The 19,719-nt window shown below is 38.7% G+C and overlaps 1 protein-coding gene across 1 annotated transcript in view; it reads right to left on the bottom strand.

The window, feature by feature from the left end:
* Window positions 1–576: 576 nt before the first annotated feature.
* TUBGCP5 (tubulin gamma complex associated protein 5) overlaps window positions 577–19,719 on the bottom strand; it is a 43,505-nt gene continuing 24,362 nt past the window's right edge. The window contains exons 10-23 of the mRNA XM_006017050.3: window positions 19,401–19,647; window positions 19,030–19,232; window positions 18,413–18,528; window positions 16,833–17,101; window positions 14,001–14,199; window positions 10,613–10,801; window positions 7,924–8,106; window positions 7,325–7,409; window positions 7,098–7,218; window positions 6,069–6,247; window positions 5,295–5,420; window positions 4,370–4,458; window positions 2,693–2,793; window positions 577–901 (exon numbers count right to left, since the gene is read on the bottom strand). Of these exons, the coding sequence (XP_006017112.1) occupies window positions 855–901; window positions 2,693–2,793; window positions 4,370–4,458; window positions 5,295–5,420; window positions 6,069–6,247; window positions 7,098–7,218; window positions 7,325–7,409; window positions 7,924–8,106; window positions 10,613–10,801; window positions 14,001–14,199; window positions 16,833–17,101; window positions 18,413–18,528; window positions 19,030–19,232; window positions 19,401–19,647 (2,154 nt within the window). The 3' untranslated portion in view covers window positions 577–854. The remainder of the gene's footprint in view (window positions 902–2,692; window positions 2,794–4,369; window positions 4,459–5,294; window positions 5,421–6,068; window positions 6,248–7,097; window positions 7,219–7,324; window positions 7,410–7,923; window positions 8,107–10,612; window positions 10,802–14,000; window positions 14,200–16,832; window positions 17,102–18,412; window positions 18,529–19,029; window positions 19,233–19,400; window positions 19,648–19,719) is intronic.

Below are 19,719 nucleotides of genomic sequence, written 5' to 3'. Positions count from 1 at the left end.
GCTGGAAGCCCTGGCATCCTGGAGCATGGGGGTAGGGAGGGTAAATTGGCTGTGGGGCCTTAAAAGTCCTGCCCCTCCCCAGAAATTGACAGATGGCCATATGTTGATCTCTGGGGAGGGGCAGGGCTTCCAGGGCCCCATGGCCAGAGGTGTGAGGGGCCTGCTGTGCTTTGCTGCAAACATGGTGCCCAACGTTGTGCAAGGACCATGAAATATGGAGGCAGCCTCAATGAATCAGGTAGGCCCTTAATCATAAAAAAGGAGGGCTGGAAGGGACCTTCCTAGCTCTAGTGACAAGTCACAGTTGTGCAGGTGGAGGACAATCAGAGAAGGTTTCTAGACTTCTAGGTGTGACTGCTCCAAACTCCAACCTAGCACTAAGCTAGCATTAAGATGATCAACGTTTGTACAATGTGTAACAATGCTGCTCTCAGGTATAAAAATATTCTTAAGAACAGTTATTCCGCCAAGATGCTTGGAGGTAAAACATGTTTGCAAAATTAATGGAGCCTTAAAAATCAGAAAAACACTTTCACAAAATAGTGACTACTACTCTTTTTACAAACATGAGATTTTATGCATTTTCAAATAAGGTCAATTCACTTAATATAAATGAAGTTTTTAGCATATAAATACATATGGAAATAATACAGCTACAACTAGTATACTTAAATAGTGTACATCATTTACAGTTTCAAACATTATACACAATTTCAGACTAATGTAGTTTATCTACATACATATGTATTTCAGAACATAAGCACAATAATGCTCACAGTTTTAAATAAATACAGTGTTGAAAGAGAATGCTGCTGGAACTCTGTTCTTGAATAATCCAATGCATTTCAGTAGAGTTAACTTTGTTCCATGCCAGCCATGAGTGACACGGCTAAAGACTCCACTGTGAAAAAACATTTTAAAGGCTTAGAATTAATCAGTCTACAAATGTTTACTGTAAATTGTCAAATTTATAGTTTTATGAGGCAGATAAGACAGACTTTATAATTAAATAATGCCCAAGGTTCTGCAACTGTATCAGGCACTGTACCTGGGATGAATTTTTAAAGTAATGACATAGTGGCTGAACTGTTAATTATGTAATCACTAGTAAAGCACCCTTCAGATGACTGTGTGGAACCTTAATTACAGTACAATTAAAATCTAAACTTCATCCTTCATAAAATGTGTAAAAACACACACAAGTGAATAATACCACTAACAGCAGAACCAACACTGAGAGCAGAATCTCATGTTTACACTAATAAATTTACATCAATATAGCTAATCTAGGTTCTGCTCCTGTATATTTATGCTCTTGAAATTATAAATCACCATATCCAGATACCCTGTCATGGTGAAAAAACAATACAATTTAAAAGAAATTCAGTTGGTGTTATTCTTGCAGTCTCAGACATCAACATATTCCGCTATCACGTTGTCAAATATTTTATTCTTAACTCTAAGAGTACTTAAAGTGCACTTATTTACTTCTAAACACTTCGTGAAGTGGTCATAGGTCTGCAATAATGCTACACAAAGGTGATATTCTCACTAGAAATCAAAATGTTTAAGACTGAAGCACTACCTCATTGTGACACATTAAAGCTGTAATAGCTAACAAAGAAAATAAAATGGAACTCTCGAATCCTAACAGACGTAAATGGATCTCCTGGAAATGTGTCAGGGTAAGTACAGTCTCCTTTTTCACATGCATTTCACCATACAAGATTATGGTGCTATAAAAGAAGAAATGATATTGCTAAATACTACTGAACTGCTAAAAATACGATGTTGCAGGTTCTTTTACCCATTTTAGGACATCAATTCTGATGAGATGAAATAAACGTAATAACTCTCTTTAGTCTGTAGTAGGCATTATAAACATTTTAATCACTACAAACATAATAAAAATGTAAATCAAGACTATGCAATTTATGTTTGAATGTGACCAGCTTTGACTACAAATTTTCTTTTCAATATGTCAGCCATTGTTAGTGACAAGTAACCAAGTGTCTAATCATCATGTGTTTTATTCCAACTGGCACGTTAAGACCTTTGGCAAAATCATAAATTATGATTGAAATCAATTATTTTGGTATTTGTGTACCCTTGTCATTCATCCTCTTTCAGAGGATTAGGCCAAACGAAATAAGTTCCACTGTTCATTAACAAAGCATGACAAATGCTCAAGGAGTACATCTACAGAGTAAATTTACCATCCCCAGCAGCAAGGGCCACAGGCACATCGCACTGCCCAGTGTAGGCTGCCTCCCTAAACTGAAGCAGTACAGCCAGGTCCACATTCTGCCAGGGGCAGACTAATAAGCATGGGCACTGGCTAAATGACCCAGTCACTCACAGTGCTAGTTAGCTTACCTGAAGCCCTGTAACACTGCTGATTCAGAAAACAGCACACCTGGAGAAGCAGTGGTCTTAAAAGGCAGAGGCCAGAGACGGTGAGTTTGCCAAACAGACAGTACTAAGAAAACTAGAAGTATCATCAGAAGAGAATGTTTCCAATATCTGAACCTTATCTCATCTTTATATGGGAAAATGTACAAATTGGAATGTATTAAGAGACATTAAATACAGTCCCATCCCATAAATTCCTGATAAAGTTTTCCACGTAAAATCCAGGGTATACATCAGTACATTAAATGCCAATTGCATTAAAAATGTTCTGTATACTCACAGTGAGGAAAAGAGCCTCTGCAGACTGCTTTGTTTAGAACTGTTACAAGAAACATGTGACAATTTTTAAAATCAGATTCCATCTTCTCTATGGATTCCATCCTAAGAAAGAAGCGCAGTTCAATTCAATTAACAGGTTAATAATTATTTATAATCCACATAAGATTACTTAACCTTCCTTTCTAAATGATGAAAAATAAAAGCTCTGTTTACTGAAAGCTTTAAGGCAGTATTTTTCAGGTGTATCAGGACAATAGTCTCGATTCCTGATTGTGGCTTCTAGACACTACCACAATATAAATAATAAAGTATCCTTCCTACCACCCTGTAGTAGGTATCTAACAAGTTAAATCCTGCCTGGAGAAGATGTGCTCCTTTTGTCCCTCCCTAGTAGGAAACGGACTCCAGAAGGCAAAAAACAGATCTCACTTTAACACTTGAGAGCCTGAAAGGCTGAACAAACTTAAAGAACAGGCTAATTGATTCCCTTATCAACTAAACTATACAACACTATCTTATAAGCAGGGATCCTGGTCTCTGATAACCACCCCCCCTCCCACTAATTTTCAGTTTAAAAAAAGTAACTTAAAATCCACGATTAAAATGACACACCACTAATTAATTTCCATGATTAAAATGACACACCACTAATACATAGGTATAGCTATATAGATATATCTATATATAGACATATGTATAGATATAAATATATCTATATCTATCTATCTATCGAGAGAGAGAGACAGAGAGGTGTCATTTTAATCATGGAAAACTGTGGATTTTGGGTTACTTCGTTTTAAATTGAAAATTGGAGATTTTTTTACCACAGAAATGCAGGATCCCTGCTTATAAGTTAGGGGTAGGGTTCTGGCATCAATGGAAGTGGTTAGGCCAGCCCTTGTATAAATCCCAGCTTGGGTGAACTTCTCATCATGTGCTCACATAGACATAACAGGTATCATAGGAGGAAAAGCAGTGTTTCTTATAAGAAGTACCTCGCTTACAAGAACAGAGGGCTTATTTCTGGCAAAGGGAGGTTCTGAACATTCTAAATGTTCTAAATGAACATTCTAAATGTTCTGAACATTCCAAATGAAACCCTGCCTCCATTGAAGTAACTGGCAAAAAAGCTTCCAGCTACTTTAATAATGCCAGGTTTCCCAACTCTCAGACCTAGGACAAGGTTCTTATCCTAGACAGTCTGCACATAAATGGGAGACTTCAGGAAGAACACATCAGACCAGAAGAAGTTAAACACTTTTTCCATTCTCCTGCCTTCAGAACACACTAGAATGAGGTCAAGTCCGCAGTCCTCATAAAAACAAATGAATGTCAATATTCACTGCCAGTGATGTTAAAGCTAAGTCTTAGACAGAAAATTAGAGCACAAGGAGGATAACTGAGCCTTTCACTTCATTATGGCTAACAGAGGAAAAAAAGTAACTTTCTTATAGAGTTCACCCTTCTTACTGAAAAATAGTTTGATTTTTCAGTAAGAAGAAGCAGCAGGTACATGCAGGTGATGAAGCATCACACATTTCATTTTTTCCATTATTTTTCCTAATTATCTTCCACTAAGCAATACAAAGTAACATCACTTCATGCAAAAAGAAGTGCTCCAGAAAAAGCCAGAACTGTGAAGTAATCACATTATAAAAGTTTATTGATATATACTTACTTCCAAGCCCCCAAACCAGCCTGCCAACGTTCTGTGAACATCAGTACCAAGTTCAGTACTTTCATTATAGCTTCTTTTACAAAACTAACCTAAAAAGGAGAATTAAAATGAAAGTAGTTGTGGGTAGGATTTTATTATTTTAGCAGGCCATAAAGTGACAGTACAAAGTGCGTGTTTTAATTTGAATCAATTTTATGATCTTTATGTTCCATTCTGCTTGACTATTTTATGATGCCTAATGCAACCAAAGATAAAATACTAGAGTGCTACCCCATGTAGCAAGTGTATCACCTGTGAAGTACCCAGGTGTCAAATCTAGTGTTGACATTTAAAAATACCACAAGTGACAAATCTGAAAAAACAAATGTAATCATATTTCTTGGCCTTATTTATACTTGGTAAACCCCATTTGCTCTCCTATCTCTTATAGGAACTTTTAAATTGGATGACCATAGATTAAATATCTTAGATTATACAACTGCTGCATTTAACAGTGAAGTAACTATTTAAATATTTGGGTACAGCCAATTCAGACTTTGCTACCTCTGTAATGGATCATATCAGTAACATGGTAGAACTATGAAGGACAGGAATTCTCTTTACCTTCCATTTCTGTTACTGTAGCAGACAATCTTAAATATATTTCCAGGTACATTTACAATTTGTTCAAATTCCCACCCACTCTCCATTCACCACATCTCCTAACCAGATATAACCCAAGTAACATTTGAAATATAACTGAAGTGACCAAAGAGTCAAGTCAGAGATTTACAAGGGAAAGCAGGTCTCAATATGCATTTTGGAAAGGCACTGCCTCTCCTAACCATACTTATATTAAAAAACCCAAGACACAATGCATAACTTAATAAAAATATGTTCTGCCGTGTTCAACTGCAGTTACAACTTTTAGTTTTACTTCGCACACCTTTTCTCTCAGAAGGCAGCGATCATGGATTGTAGACAGGTATCTATAATGAATTTTTATCAGTTGATCTAAATCTTTGGCTTCTTCTACTTGATGCTGAAACTCCAAGCCTGTACTGTGAAGAATCTTTAAAAGAAAGACAGCCATGAGCATTTAAATGTATAGAGTACCTCAGTGCCTGGAATGCCCGTTCTCTTCCAGGTTGTCTAGAACCTCATCAGGCCATGGAGAGACATACATTTGGGGCTCTCCAAATCCCACTCCAATTTGGAGCACTTCAAACACTGAGCACATCAGTGACAGAGATGTGCAGCTATCCCCCACACCATCCACCAGAGTACTTTAAAAATCTCTAACAGCTCAAGAAGTGAGAGTGTAGTTAGTCCTCTTGCATCCCACAGAGCTTTGCCCCTAATCTACCCAGAGAGCTGGGGTGAAAAGAACAGAACAGTGAGCCAATGAATACTCAGCATTAGAGCACACTAAGGCTTTGGGGGGGAAAATATTGAAAAATAAAAAAAATGTTACTATCAATATACTGAACAGCACACATTAAAATACAGTTTAGCATTTGCTAAACTGACTTTAGATTGTCTTTCTTAAAATCCAGGAAAACATTTATTTTAAAGTTTGAATGTAAATGTTCAAAAAAAAAAAAAAAAAAGATTTAACTGTACACAGAGGTTTAGTCAAAAATTATTCTGAATAACTAGCAATACTACATGTGCAGTTTGAAATTCTTAAAGTGAGAGAGATTATTATAGAGAGACAAACCCTGGTCATGATGTAGTTGTGCAAACTGTTTACAAAATGCATGAGTTTCACACGTAAGAGGAACATGCGATGAATTTGTTGTTTTATAAGCTCGGTGTGTGGTCCAAACTGAGGAACTCTCTCTTGTTGTAATAAAGGTCCTTCCTTGAGCTGTGGCTTTTCTGCAGCACTAACTAGTTCTAAAAAAACCCCCAAAATAGGAAAGATGTTAGTATGAGCACATGGTATACACAACTGTATTTAAAAATTGAAATTTCTCCATTTTTTTTATCAAGTATCTGCACATAAATACACTGAAACAGCTTTTCCCCCTTCCCAATTCAGATGTTTTGTTAAGAACTACTTATGTGAAGAATATATAGAGAAGTGGTTGAGGAACAAGGTATGTGCAACTGCCATTTGCTACATGCTAAAACAGTAGGAGCCAACCTTCTTGGCAGGCATGCCACAAAGTCAACCCTGCACCCTCTGAGTGCAACTCCGATCCCCTTCCTGATCTGTTACTCCATTTTCTGCTTCCTGCCCTACCTGTAACCTGTGTTCCCTGTTCCCTCCCTGATCTACTGCATGCCACACAGAGGCTGCTCATGCCACTTGTGGCACCCATGCTGCAGGTTGGCCACCCCTGTGCTAAAGTAAAGAGGTAGGCGAGAGCCAAGGAGTCAACATAAAATACATATTAAAAAACCCCACAAGTTACACAAACATGTCGCCAGCCTAAGAGATAGAATGTGTCAGGCTTTAGCCAGATGCTTACAATTTTAAATACATTTTAACAATTAGAAGACACAATTCTGAATACCTTCAAGCAGAACTGCCTGATAGGGTTGCAAAAGCTATAGGTGAGCCCCTTACTCCCTGTACCTTGCTTATCCCCATAAGATCAAACCCTGCAGCCAATCCCAATATGGAGTTTTATAGAGTTATCAAGTTTAACCTTAAACTATATCTACCGACATGCCCTAAAACAAGACCTTAGATTCAGTAATAGATTTAAAAACAGAATCTCTTGTTCAAGAAATTTCTTACCGTCAAATCGTAAAACATCTAGACTGTACTTAGCCCACTTTATTTGTAATAAGAGAAGAAACACTTGATTGTAAATTTTTTGACATTCTAAGCTTATAACTATATCCACAGGCCAAGGGACCTAAAAGTGTAAGGGAAGAAAATTAAGAGTATTTAATTTCATGGAGCTTATTTCAAGTGTTTTAAAATTAAAGGTGTAAGAGCATTATTTTGTGACTGGGTTTTACCTTGTAGCTCAAAGTTAAGCCATCTAAGGTATGGACAGGGAGTTTCTTCTTTGCTGTATCAACACTTTCAAAAGATATAGATAGCCTATGCAAAGAAACAAGGACTCTAGTTAGCAATGGTTTGCTAAAAGAACTAGCAGGTAGTTCTTTTACTTAAGATTTTTGCTTTAATTTACCACTGTTAAATATCAATGATTAAATATTATCTGGAAAGAAATGAGTGGTTAAGATTATCTCTGTGCAGGGCTTCTTTAGAAAAATGTTATAAAAGAAATAAGATTTATGAAAAAAACATCACTGCAAGTGAATAAATAACAGAGCTTGTGTGAAGGAAGAGTAAAAGCAAATGTCTGTAGGTACAATTGAAATGAATATTACAATATTAACTGAAAATCATTAGCTTACTGCCAGTCTACTATTTAAATATTTTACTACTATGCATAATAATCCAGTGTCATGCTAAGTAAGAGGAATTTCACTGTGCTGACAAATAAGAGCAAAAAGAATACTTATGTATTACATTAACTTATTATTTCAACAGGGAGAGAGAAGGAATTCAGTTTTTTTACTATTACTGTAAACAATTTAATGCATTTTACCTTGAACTGTCCTCTGGGTAACGCTGACCAACTGCCTCCTGTAGCTGAACGTTTAGGAATGATACATTCTGCCAAGTTTCTTTTTCTCTAATCTTATCAAAGATAGATGTATAGAAATCATACATAGTATCTCCAGCTTCAAGCAAGAAGAAGTTTCTCATTGCTTGCAAGTACTCTACTAGCCTAAATAAGAAACACAAGTATATGAACATTTCTTCAACTTTCACTGTTAAGTCTTAGTTTAACATCAAATGAAATACCATATACTATAACCCTTTAGACCAGCGGTTGGCAACATACGGTCAAGATTCAGATCCATATCCTGGAACCAGCCCGCAGAACCAGAGGGCTTCACCTGTGCCTTGGCTCATACCCGGGCCAAGCAGCAAGGAGCTGTGCTAAGGTTGGCCTGCTGAAAGCACCACCTGTACCACTGCTGTCACTTCTCCTCAGTCCCCTGGCTGCAGCATGGGTGCAGCTTTTAGCCAATGGGTAGCTGCGCCACAGCTTAGGAACAGAGAGAAGTGGCATTTTGCACTGAGGAAGCAACTTGCACTGAGTGCACTGAGGAAGCAACTGCCAGCTATTTGGCCCTGTTGCCAGGGCCACTGCCCAGATGCACTGAAGCCGCAGCTTGAGAGCAGGGGGCTGGGGAAGCAGTGTTGGCAGGGAAAGCCCTCTGACACTGACAGCCAAAGTCACTCAGCTCTCACTGAACTGGAGCCAGGCTGGTTCCAACCTGCAGCTTGTTAAAAAGGCTGCTGGTCCTTGTTTTAGATGCATCTTCACTACAAGAACTCCAAACTGAATGGCATACTTCAGTAAACTTTGATAGATTCTTGTATTCCTACACAGGTACCATTTGGACCCACATCTAGCACAGGTACTAAAGTCTCATTCTTAGCTTTAAAGTGTAGTGCCACTGATTTACTTATGAGTATTTTCTTAAAATGAGTCCTTGGTTGCCAAGAATAACCTTATGGGAGAAAATATTGGTCGTGTCTATGCACTGGGCTCCCCGGACACCTACGCACGTGCCTGACACCTACTCCAACGTGTTCTAATTAAAACATGTTGGAGCAGACTCAATTAATTAAGTTTGCTGGAGCGTACTGATTAGCATGCTACAACAGCCTCAGTGTCGCATGTATTCAGTGTCCCTGTGCTTCAGAATGGCAGTGGAGGCATTTTAACTAAAGCTTGTCCTGTTGCCATTTTGAAGTTCAGGACACTGAACACATCAGACAATGCAGAAGCTTTAAATTAGAGTGGCTCTTGAGAGTCATTCTAATTAAAGTGTCCCTTCTCTACCCTCACACTCCCACACTCCTGAACACGTATAAAGATGCCCACTGTGTCTTGTAGCAGCACACAAACACTACACCAGCAGTCAGTTACCTTTCTCAGCTGTGGGCCAGAATGACTCAGCTCAGGTTAAAAGCAAGCAGGAAAAAAAGGTGCTAGGACCCATGCACCACAACTACTTTGCTGCGCAGCGGCCTGGGAAGAGCATCTGTCCATTGATGTTCCCCAGAGGAACATGGAAAAGTGAGTGCTGCCAAAGCCATCTGCTGCTGGATGTCTCCAATGCCTGACATCCAGATGCTGAATAAAATGGTTCTGTGGGCAGGAACCAGCATGTGGGCGATAAATTGCCAACTGCACTATACTGTTCCAGGCAGCATACCTTCTAAGCTGTAACAGTGCTACAGCCAAGCTAATCAACACAGGAGCAGACTGACAAGCCCTGTCACTCAGCAGTGCCAATTATGCTGTCTGAAGCACCATGCAAATATGGCTATGTTGCTTCTGGAAGGCAGCCCATCTGGAACAGTGCAGCATGCACAAGGACACCACTGCTACACAAAGTAAGCTATGTACACAGGGCCATATATCACTAAAAAATGCAGAGCATGGGAAAAACTCCAACTTCAAAAAGGGACTTTTGCTTAAATACAGGCACTTAAACAAAAGTCCCAATTTTACTATCACCTCTCAATGTGTTGAAAAATAGGAGACTATTACCTCCCTACCTTAGGAATGTTGTAAGAATAAACACAGTAAATGACTGTGCAATGTACAGGTGCAACAATGAATGGAGCCATAAGGACTAGTGACAGATTAGAGAAAAGTGATGTCCTGGAACTACTTCAGATATCAATGCCATTTTATTTTAAAATAATGCAACTAATTCTGTAGTACTGCCTATATTATAGTTAAGTTCAAAATTGAGTAATCTCTGCAGCTTCACCTGATTAGGCTATTAAGGGAATGAAATCTCCTAAAGTCTCACTTAAGTTAAACATTTTGCCAGCAATTTAAATGGTGCTAGGGTTTCATACACTTTCAAAGGATACGAAACACAACATAGTAAAAACACAAAAAGTTGCAAATGTTAATACTTTAGTAAACAGAAGTACTTAATACTATATGAAGTTATCTTTTTTTTTTTTTTAAGTGATTCCTACTCATTCCACAGATGTAATCAGTTTATATGGCCACTTAAAAACTATGTAGATAAGACATAAAAGAGTGAACAGAATGATTAGAAAAATGTTGTCACTTCATTTAACGCTTTTTCTATTATTTATCAAAGAAGATAGATTTTCTTTAACTACTGCTTTTACAGTAGAATGTGAAAGATAAGAAACATGCCTTTAAAAAAATAAGGCTCAATTTCATTTCTTACCTGTAATCTTTTTTTAAAGTTTGCATTAAATTGCCACAGCACTCCAAATATTGCTTGTCTATGTGAGGATAAAGGCAAGACCTCAACGTCAGTTCAAATGTCTGGCATGTCACAGATTCAGAAGATCTATCCACACAAACATCCCCACCAGTAAACTTCTCGTGAAAGTCACTCTGCTCTAAATACAACCTTAAAAAGGAAAACACATTGCTCAGGTCAGTGGTTTTCAAACTTCCTAAAATTTGTGGAACCCCTACCCCTTCTACAGAGCCAGGGGACATGGCCTGGCAATGGTGGTGCACCACCTTCTAGCCCTCTCTGCCATTACCCCCAATCTTTCTGGAACCCCCGATGACCTATTGCAGAACTCCAGGGTTCCACAGAACAGCCTGAAAACCACTAGTTAAAATAAAAGACAAAAGTTATTCTTAGAATACCTCCCAAAAGAGTGTTCTATATTCAAAACGTAGTGGTCTCATTTAGGGGTTTTTACTTAAAAAGATGCCTTGCAAAGGTAAATTTTTCTCACTATAGTTACTGTTAACAAAATGGTGTTCATGTCGTAACTTAGCCACATGGTCATCCATACCACCTATGTAGAACAAAACTCTTCATTTGGATTGCATGCTGTAACTAACTCAAACTCATGATGGAGTATCTTGGAATCTTTCTAGAATTTACTTCTTAAAAAGTAAAAATACTGAAAACTCCCAAGTAACAGGTATTCTTATATGGCCTTTAGGGATAAACTGTGACCCAATAAAAGGAGAAGGTAGTAGATAAGCTGTACCATCTGCCACCTGTACTAGGAGGCATTGTTACACCCTCAGAATAACAATTACTCTAATTTCCTTCATGCTCTTATACAGGAAGGGACTCACTTCCAACCTGTACAACCATAAACTAGCTGAGTCAGTCAGCCCTCCTGCTCCGAGGAATGAATAAATAGGCGAGAAGTTCCATGGTCTCTTATGTTTGAATTCAAGATCTGGATAACTTATATATAAGAGCAAGGGGGAAAAAAAACTTTTTTTTCATAGATGCAAAGGCTGAATCATAGGGCTTATCTATATGGCTAAGTGACTGAAAAGCTAGGAAGAGTGACGAACGTTCTGCAACTCTACATTCAAAGTCCATTGTAGACACCCTTAATGCTCCAGGCTGCCCACACACTCTAGCCATAAAGCAAACAGACATCTACCACAATAAAATGGGCACAAATTATTACCACCTTCAGTTCTGACTACACTGTGGTGAGACACAAGTTATAGATGTATATTTATTTTTGTTTTGTGCTGCCATAAAAATGTTTATGGCAGCTCAAAGGCAATGTCTGCTTCCACCCTTAGAAGCATTCTCTTTAAAAGAATAAATTGGGGATGCACCAATAAAGATTTTTTGGGCAGATACCAATTATTAATGAGCTCTATCAGCTGATACTGATCTGATTGCCGATATGCATCTTGGCAGCATCCAGCTGGTAAGTCTGCTGGGGGTCTGGGACTGGGGCAGGTGCTGTCCGGCTGGGGTGGGGCATGGACAGAGCCGCCGGGGTGAAGCATGGGACGGAGCCGCAAGTGGCTTGTCTGGGGGCACTCAGGGAGCAGGGGCAGCTCCCGTTGCTTTGCACAACCCCAGGGGAGGCCTGGGGGGCATGTGCCCCCCAAATCTGCGTGCAGGGTGAGGGTGGACTGCCCGCTGCGGGCTTGTTTTATGGTGGCTGTAGCCCCCCTCCCAGCACTGCCACATGTTCCAAGTGCAACCCCAACTCAGCCCCTGTCAGGAAGAGCCTGGCATCACCCCCAGCCCACAGTGGCAACCCACTCTCACCCTGCACACAGTTCTGGGGGACGCATGCCTTCTCTGGGGGTGCATGCAGCAGCAGGAGCTGTCCCCCACTCCCTGCACCCCACCCGGATGAGCTGCTTGCAGCTCCATCCCATGCCCTGCCCCAGCTGTACAGCACCTGCTGCCCTGCCCCAGGTAAGCTCTTCCCTCCCTCACTGTGGGGGCCTCAATCTGCACCCCACCCTCCCATGCCATTTCCCTCCCCTCTGCCCTTTCTCCACAACAAAATTACTGGCCAGACGCCACTCTCCAAGCTTCCAGGCTGGCCACGTGCATGCTGCATGTGCACATGCATACACATGTATGCAGCATTTATCAGCGACATTAAATCGGCCACATCAGCCAAAAAAAAAAAAAAAAGCAGACTGCCAATAATGTCAACTTTTCTTTTAGTGGTGCTGATATGATATGGACTTATGCATCAGTGCACCTCTAACAACAACGACTAAAAATAATAATAAAAATAAATAAACAAACAAACAAACAAATAATAATAATAATAATAGAAAAGAACCACCAAGAGGCACCTTTCACTATATTCAAACGTTTCCAGAAGGTGTAACACTAAGCTGCCTAATAGTGTTTAAAAAAGAAATAAATGGCTATATTTCTTTCTTGCCACAAATTATGTTCTGAGTCAGATGATTCAGAATGTTGTTAACGTTACACCTGCCGAAGGGACGTACAGAAATTTACTAAAGCCATCCCTGCTCTAAATGAAGAAATAAGGATTTTTATGGTAATCAGATTTTTTCTGTAACATTTAAGCTAAACTTTAGACCCACAAAAGAATCAATAATATATTTTTCTGGTAATCTGCTGAAGGGAAACACCAATTCAAATAAAAGAAGTTATAAAAATATATAAATATGCATATTACAAGTACAGTAAAAGCGCTGTTATCCGGCACCCCCTGGGAATGGGGGATGCCGGTTAATCAAATATTCCAGTTAATCAAATGTGCACCGTCTGGTACACTCCCTGGCATCAGTGTGCCAGGGGACAGGGAGGGGGGCCCTGAGCAGGCTGCTTTGCCCTGGGCTGTGGACCGAAGAAGTGGCAAGAACTCTGCTCGCAGCAGTGGCGAAACCCGGAAGTGGTGCTTCTGGTTTTGCTTTTGCCACGTCCCTCAGATGTCGGTTAATAGAGTTTTCCGGTTAATAAAATGTTGGTTAATACAGCTTTTGCTGTATTTACTATCAAATAAGAGTCATTATCATAGTATAATTAATTTAATTCTTTGTAATAGAAACTGGTACGCTAAAAGACAATTCCCATTTTTCTACACTAATCAATTCAAGTGAAACTAGATATAGCAGATATTTGTAAAATCCTTCTAGCATATTCACTTCATACTTTCTTGAAGTTAACTCTGGCCATTTATCACTTTGGAACTAAGACAACACTTCACAGAGCTCTCCGTCTCCTTGGGCTTGTCCACTTTAGGTAGCAGCAAAAAAGTTTTACCCTATCAGTCTAAGGTAAGATGCTGCTTGACAACACAGGAGCAAGACTGGTTACCTGGTAGTTGCTCAATTACCTGGCAAAGTTAATAGCCAGCAGTGGGTCATGGACAACATCCAGTTCCAAGTGTCTTTCAGCTATAGACTGCATCTTTATCAAACTCTGCTTGGTCGCTTGCTGTTCTGTAATAATATCTGAAACAGATTCTTCCCCATGCCGCAGACGGGACTGCACAGACTCCAGAAATAATGTGTATAAACTTTTTCGTTCTGCATCTGAATTAGACATTAAAATCTTATGATAATTTTGTTCTAAGAAAACAACTATGGGTAAACTTTGCACCTTTGAGCAGTACAATATTAACCTGATCTTACCAGTTACATTTCTATATGCAGCAGCAAAGAGCACTTTGGGCACGATTCATTTAGATACTTGCATTCAATTTTAAACCTTGAACTTAATAGGACAATTTATATGGTTAAAGTTAGGCTCGTGATCAAATAATTTGCTGAATCGGAGTCTAAAATATTAACTATCATTGTTTCAGAAAAATATAGGCCCTCTGACCCTCTAGGTATACACCATATATACTTGAATACAAGATGACCTTGAATTTAACACAACCCCCAAATAATTAATAATAATTTACATGGAAAATTGATAAATGTGTTATAATTTTCCATGTACAGAACTTAATTATTGTAAGGTTGCCTTTAATTCATCCTTCCCACCGCTGCAGAGGTGCAGGCAGTGTGCATGTGTGGGGGGAGGTGTGGGGAGTTAACAGCTTGCCCCTTCTTGTGCCTGCCCAACCCTACAGCCCCAGGACCACTACTCCACTGCTCCCCCACCAGCCTCTGCTCCCCTTTCCCACGCCCTTGCTCCACACTGGTAGCCTCCATCCTTGTTCTAGCCTCCATAGCCCCAGCCCAGCCCCCGTAGCAACTATGTGGGCTGTGCACCACTGCCAAAGGAGTAGAATAGGGACATGCTTAGTGTCCCAAGCTGCAGCATGCACAAAGCCTGCCAGTGCAGAGAAGTGGGGGTGATGAGAGTGGGGAGCAGAAGGGAGAGCAGCAGACAGGAGAGCAGAAGTTGTATGTGGTGGAGGGAGCAGACAGCAGTTGTGGCTATGGTCCCAACCTGGGTAGTAGCTGAAGCACAAGTCAAAGCAGCTACCTGCCCACCCCACAGTTCAAAATAATACTCAACTTTTTAATGTATTATTATTATGATTTTTTTTTTTTTTTTTTACAGGTACACTTCTGAACTATTCCAGGCACCTTTAAATTATTTTTAATAGGCTTGAATGTCTGTCTGCTTAAGATTTAAACTGACCTAAGTGTTATGTGTGCCCCTAACCTGAGTAGGTGTGGGAGAGAAACCTCATCTTAGAATCCAGTCAATACAGTACATCATCTACAAGGTATAGTTAATAGTAAACAAAGACATTTTCACTGAGATGGTTTATCAGCTCAGGGCAAAAGGGCCAACACAAACCTTTAAAAAAAACCAAAACAACAAAAACCCCCCAAAAAAACAAAAACCCGAGAAGGAGTTCAAAACCATCCTATACTACCTCCACAGATAGAGAAATTTGTATAAATTTAACAAAACTGATTCCCTTGCTGTTCTTTCTATAAAATTATAAGAAAAAAACCACAAAGTCAGCATGCCTATAGCTACATTAAGTTCTTTGGATAGATTACCAACAGATATTCCTCAAATTATAACTGCTGCCTTTCTTCCATAAACTGATTCACCTACCACTTGTTCAAACAACATAGTTTTAGGATTCAGATTTTAAAATATATATATATATCTTACAGGGAAAACATTAAACAAAAACTACATTAAAATGAAGTAGCAAAACCAAAACCAAAAAACTCCCAAAAAACCTATTTTAAGTGGAAATGTAAATCCTAACTTTGTTCTGACTGACTACATCAAAAATCTTAGAATAGATGATGTTCAAACTATAAAGGAAGTTACAAACCACAAATGCAAACATGCTCAGGAAAGTTCTGTATTCCTAAAAAGGCACTAGTAGAGACACTCAGGATATGGATGTATGCTTAAATTGTGAAACAGACAGACAGTCAAGCCTATTAACTATTTAAAAATAGTTTAAATAAAAAGTTTAAAAAGCTGCCAGGAATCGTTCAGATGTGTACCTGGAAAAAGAAAATCAAGTATTATTTTGAACTGGTTAACTGCTTTGCATTGTGTCAATATTACATGTAGACACCAAGTGTGCTATTATGAGGGTCAGTCCTCCAAGCATCCCACCATGCAAACTGGCTGCTCTGACATGAGGCCAGAATTCTACTCCCCTCACCATCACTCCCAACTTTTTCCCTTTTTTTACCACTTTATCTGTAAGTTACTTTAGATTTTATTGAACAAGCAGTGTCATCATTACCTACTTCATCATGGTTCCTTATCATGCTCCCACCTGCCCCTGAGAACCCAAAAATATGAGTCCAAGTACTCCTGCCTCCTAGGCACCCCAAGTCAGGGAAACACGCTGCAAATTTTGGTCAACTTCAGGTTATTGAACTCACGCTTAGGTGAGCCAGGAACAGAAGAGGGAGGACACCCCAACCACATTCCAAAAATGTGGATGCAAATCCTCTTCCACCCACTAAGTGCATGGCATACTGGGCTGGGTGGTCACTTCTACACCCTGGCATCTCAGCCACAGCACTTCAGTGCTTCAAAGATGACCATTTGCCTTGGAATGCTAGGAATCCATACCCTGACTTACATTATAACTATGAATCAGTTCCCAATCATTGATAAATTTGGAATGATACCGTTATTACATGTCAACATACTCAATACACTAACTATGCATATGCTATTAGAGACTTTAAGGAATGGTATTTCACACAACTGTCATTTTTACCTCTCGATGCAGTTTGCTGTGGAGAACCATCTTTGCACTGCAGGTTCTTTAACAACTGCATGGATTTTCCAGCCATGATGATTTGTTTTAGAACTGGTTTCAGAAAGGAAACCATGGTGTGCTGCCTGCTTGAGGGAGCTTGATCACTGCCGGAACTGGCACTGGCATTATCACTCATTTTCTCTTCATTTTCTGTCTTTTCTGACACACTATATAGTGTGTAAGTAGCATACCAAAAATCTCTGTGGTTAACTGGGACATTTTTGTTTCTGAAAGGAGGGGAAAAAAAAGTATACATTCTCTTTTAAAAAAATAAATAAAGCTTCCTTACTAAGCAACATAACCATCTTTCCTTTATATTTAATTTTTGATTTGGAATAAAAAAGCACTTCTGATACCACACACAAAATTATTACTTCAGTTATCACCGGGGATCCTGGTTTTTCTGCTAAAAAAAAAAAAAAATGGGCATTTTGGGTTGCTTTTTTAAATCTGAAAATGGGGAATTTGTTTTTTTTTTAATCAGAGAAAACCAGGATCCCTGATCATCATACTAGTTTTGATCTCTTGTACATCTAACTGAAGTCCAGGAGAAGTATTGGTAACTAGACAGAGCACTTAAAATAGAGTTTATCCAAGAATTTATCCATGGATCTTCAATAGCTACAAAGATTTAGTAGCATAACTTTAGAATTATTGAAAAAATATAAAAAAAATTATATTATAAAGTCTTAACACAAGTAACTATAGCAAAATTGAATACAACAAAACTTGGTAATTTTTTGCAGTAGCTTAAAATTTAATACCTAACCAATGACCAATAATACTTTTGTAACTTCTGCCTTAGCACTTTCCAGTAAAAATTAGTTAAAATGATTTGCGTAAGAAGTTAAATGCATAGTCTATAGTTACAATATCTTATTTGTTACCTGTTATTATAAACTGTATGTTAACAAATCTCAAGCAAGGAGAGAGCCCTTTTTAACTGAAAATCTTTGAGTACGTCTATACTTCACCCCAAAGGTGAGGTACATTTGAGCTGCAATCTGAGCACTGATACCAGCATAGCAATGGCAGAGCATACATGCCAAGCCACCCTGGGTATTTACCTAAAATCTCACGTGGATTTTGCAGCACATGCTAAATCCCATGATACCAATGACTATCCTGTTATCAGGACCCAAGTTTAAAGCTTGCTCAGGAATGTCTAAGAAGCTGCAACTATACATTTACAGTGCAATCCTGAAGTATCAGAAGCACCAAGGGAAGACATATGAAATATCCTCAACCAGGATGTTGAAGAGTCTGGTAGCAATTCTGATGGTCAGCTATTAATTGTTTTCAACAGTAAACACAACAAAACAAAAAAGCATCATTCCTTACTTCATGCAACAGGCTGAATTTTAGAAACAACTGTCCTTACTTTTTGTACACCAGAAGAAAGTTTAAGTAAAGCTGCATAGTAGAAAAAAAAAATCTATTAACCAGCTATAAATGCAAAACTCTACTAATTCTAGATTAATTTATTGCAAATAACTGTACAATAAAAAAGGATTAAAATTTAGTATCACCACCCTTACCTCTGAATAATAAATTCTTTGGCAGGATCAAATAAGTTACCATGGACTATCCACTCATCCACTGTCTGTAAATATGGTCTTACTGTTTCAACCCAGAGAGAGAATAAGAGGGACACCTGAAATAAGAAGCAAGCAATAGTTGTGGTAGAACTTGTGAACAATGGACAAAGTAATATTAAAAATATATTTTTCCCCACATAAAAAGGACAAGATACCGCAAAGAAGCAAACCCAGGAAATTGTATAAGCATTTTTAAATGTTATGCCCGAGTATGATTTTTTTTAAATAGCATGTCTGAATAGAATGTTAAACTACAGCAACATCAGCTTATGTCCAGCAGACAGACACAGTGCAGTCTTATTACTTTGTGAATGCATTTTAGTCATAAATCAATACACATGAATTGTACTGTAAGTCTTTTTTGAGCAGAAACCACAGGAGTCAGAATGGAAATGGATGATAAGAAACAGTTCATGCCTTTGTGTGTAGCCTTAACAGGCTTTATAAACAGTCAGAGATGACAGGCTGGTGTATTCAGCCAACGCACCACAAAACCTTAATCAAAATACCTTTGGTACTACACAGGTAGTTTTTTTTGGAAATTAGGTTATACATACTGTTTGCTCAGATGCTTCTCCAACACTGTCATATTCAAGAATGGCTTTGTAAAGTGTATTAAGCAGATGAGATGCTCTTAGAACATTTGGAGTATCAGGTGGTACTTCTGCTACTCCTGTGCTGAAAACTTTGTGAAGGACCTTAAGCTGAGCCAGTCGTGGCAATAGTTTATCTATTACTATTGAAAGAGTGATTGTTTTATCTAGGAAAGAAGAAAATCGTATATGGAGAACATTTTAGGCCAATTTTAAATTACATAAAGTTTTTAAAGGCTATATATTTTAAATGCAACTACCTTCAACTTAAATGTGTACAGTAGCTTAATTCCCACATTTGTGTTACCCCTTATAAAATTTCCTTTATACTGTACCTTTATTGATTATGCTTTTTTCAATTTCAGTAAGTTCTTCTTTGAAGCTTATAAAGTACTTGTACAGGGACCACATAAAAGCTTGGTAGGTTCTAAATGGGGCACCTGTTGCTTTCTTGGGAGTGGAAAGGGCCCCATGTGTTAGGTTTTCTGAACTGTGTCCCATCACTTCATCAATAAACTTCTGCAGCCTAAACACAACTTGCCCATATGCAGCTATTTGCTCCAACACTGACCTTAAGCAGTTCTGCAAAACACAATTTTTCAAAATTATTTAACAGAGTAATTTTTAAACAACCTGAAAACAACTTCCACTTTT

This window comes from Alligator sinensis, unplaced genomic scaffold, assembly GCF_000455745.1.
Source record: "Alligator sinensis unplaced genomic scaffold, ASM45574v1 scaffold144_2, whole genome shotgun sequence".
Taxonomy (NCBI): Eukaryota; Metazoa; Chordata; order Crocodylia; family Alligatoridae; genus Alligator; species Alligator sinensis.
This window is presented reverse-complemented; position numbering and strand designations above follow the sequence as displayed.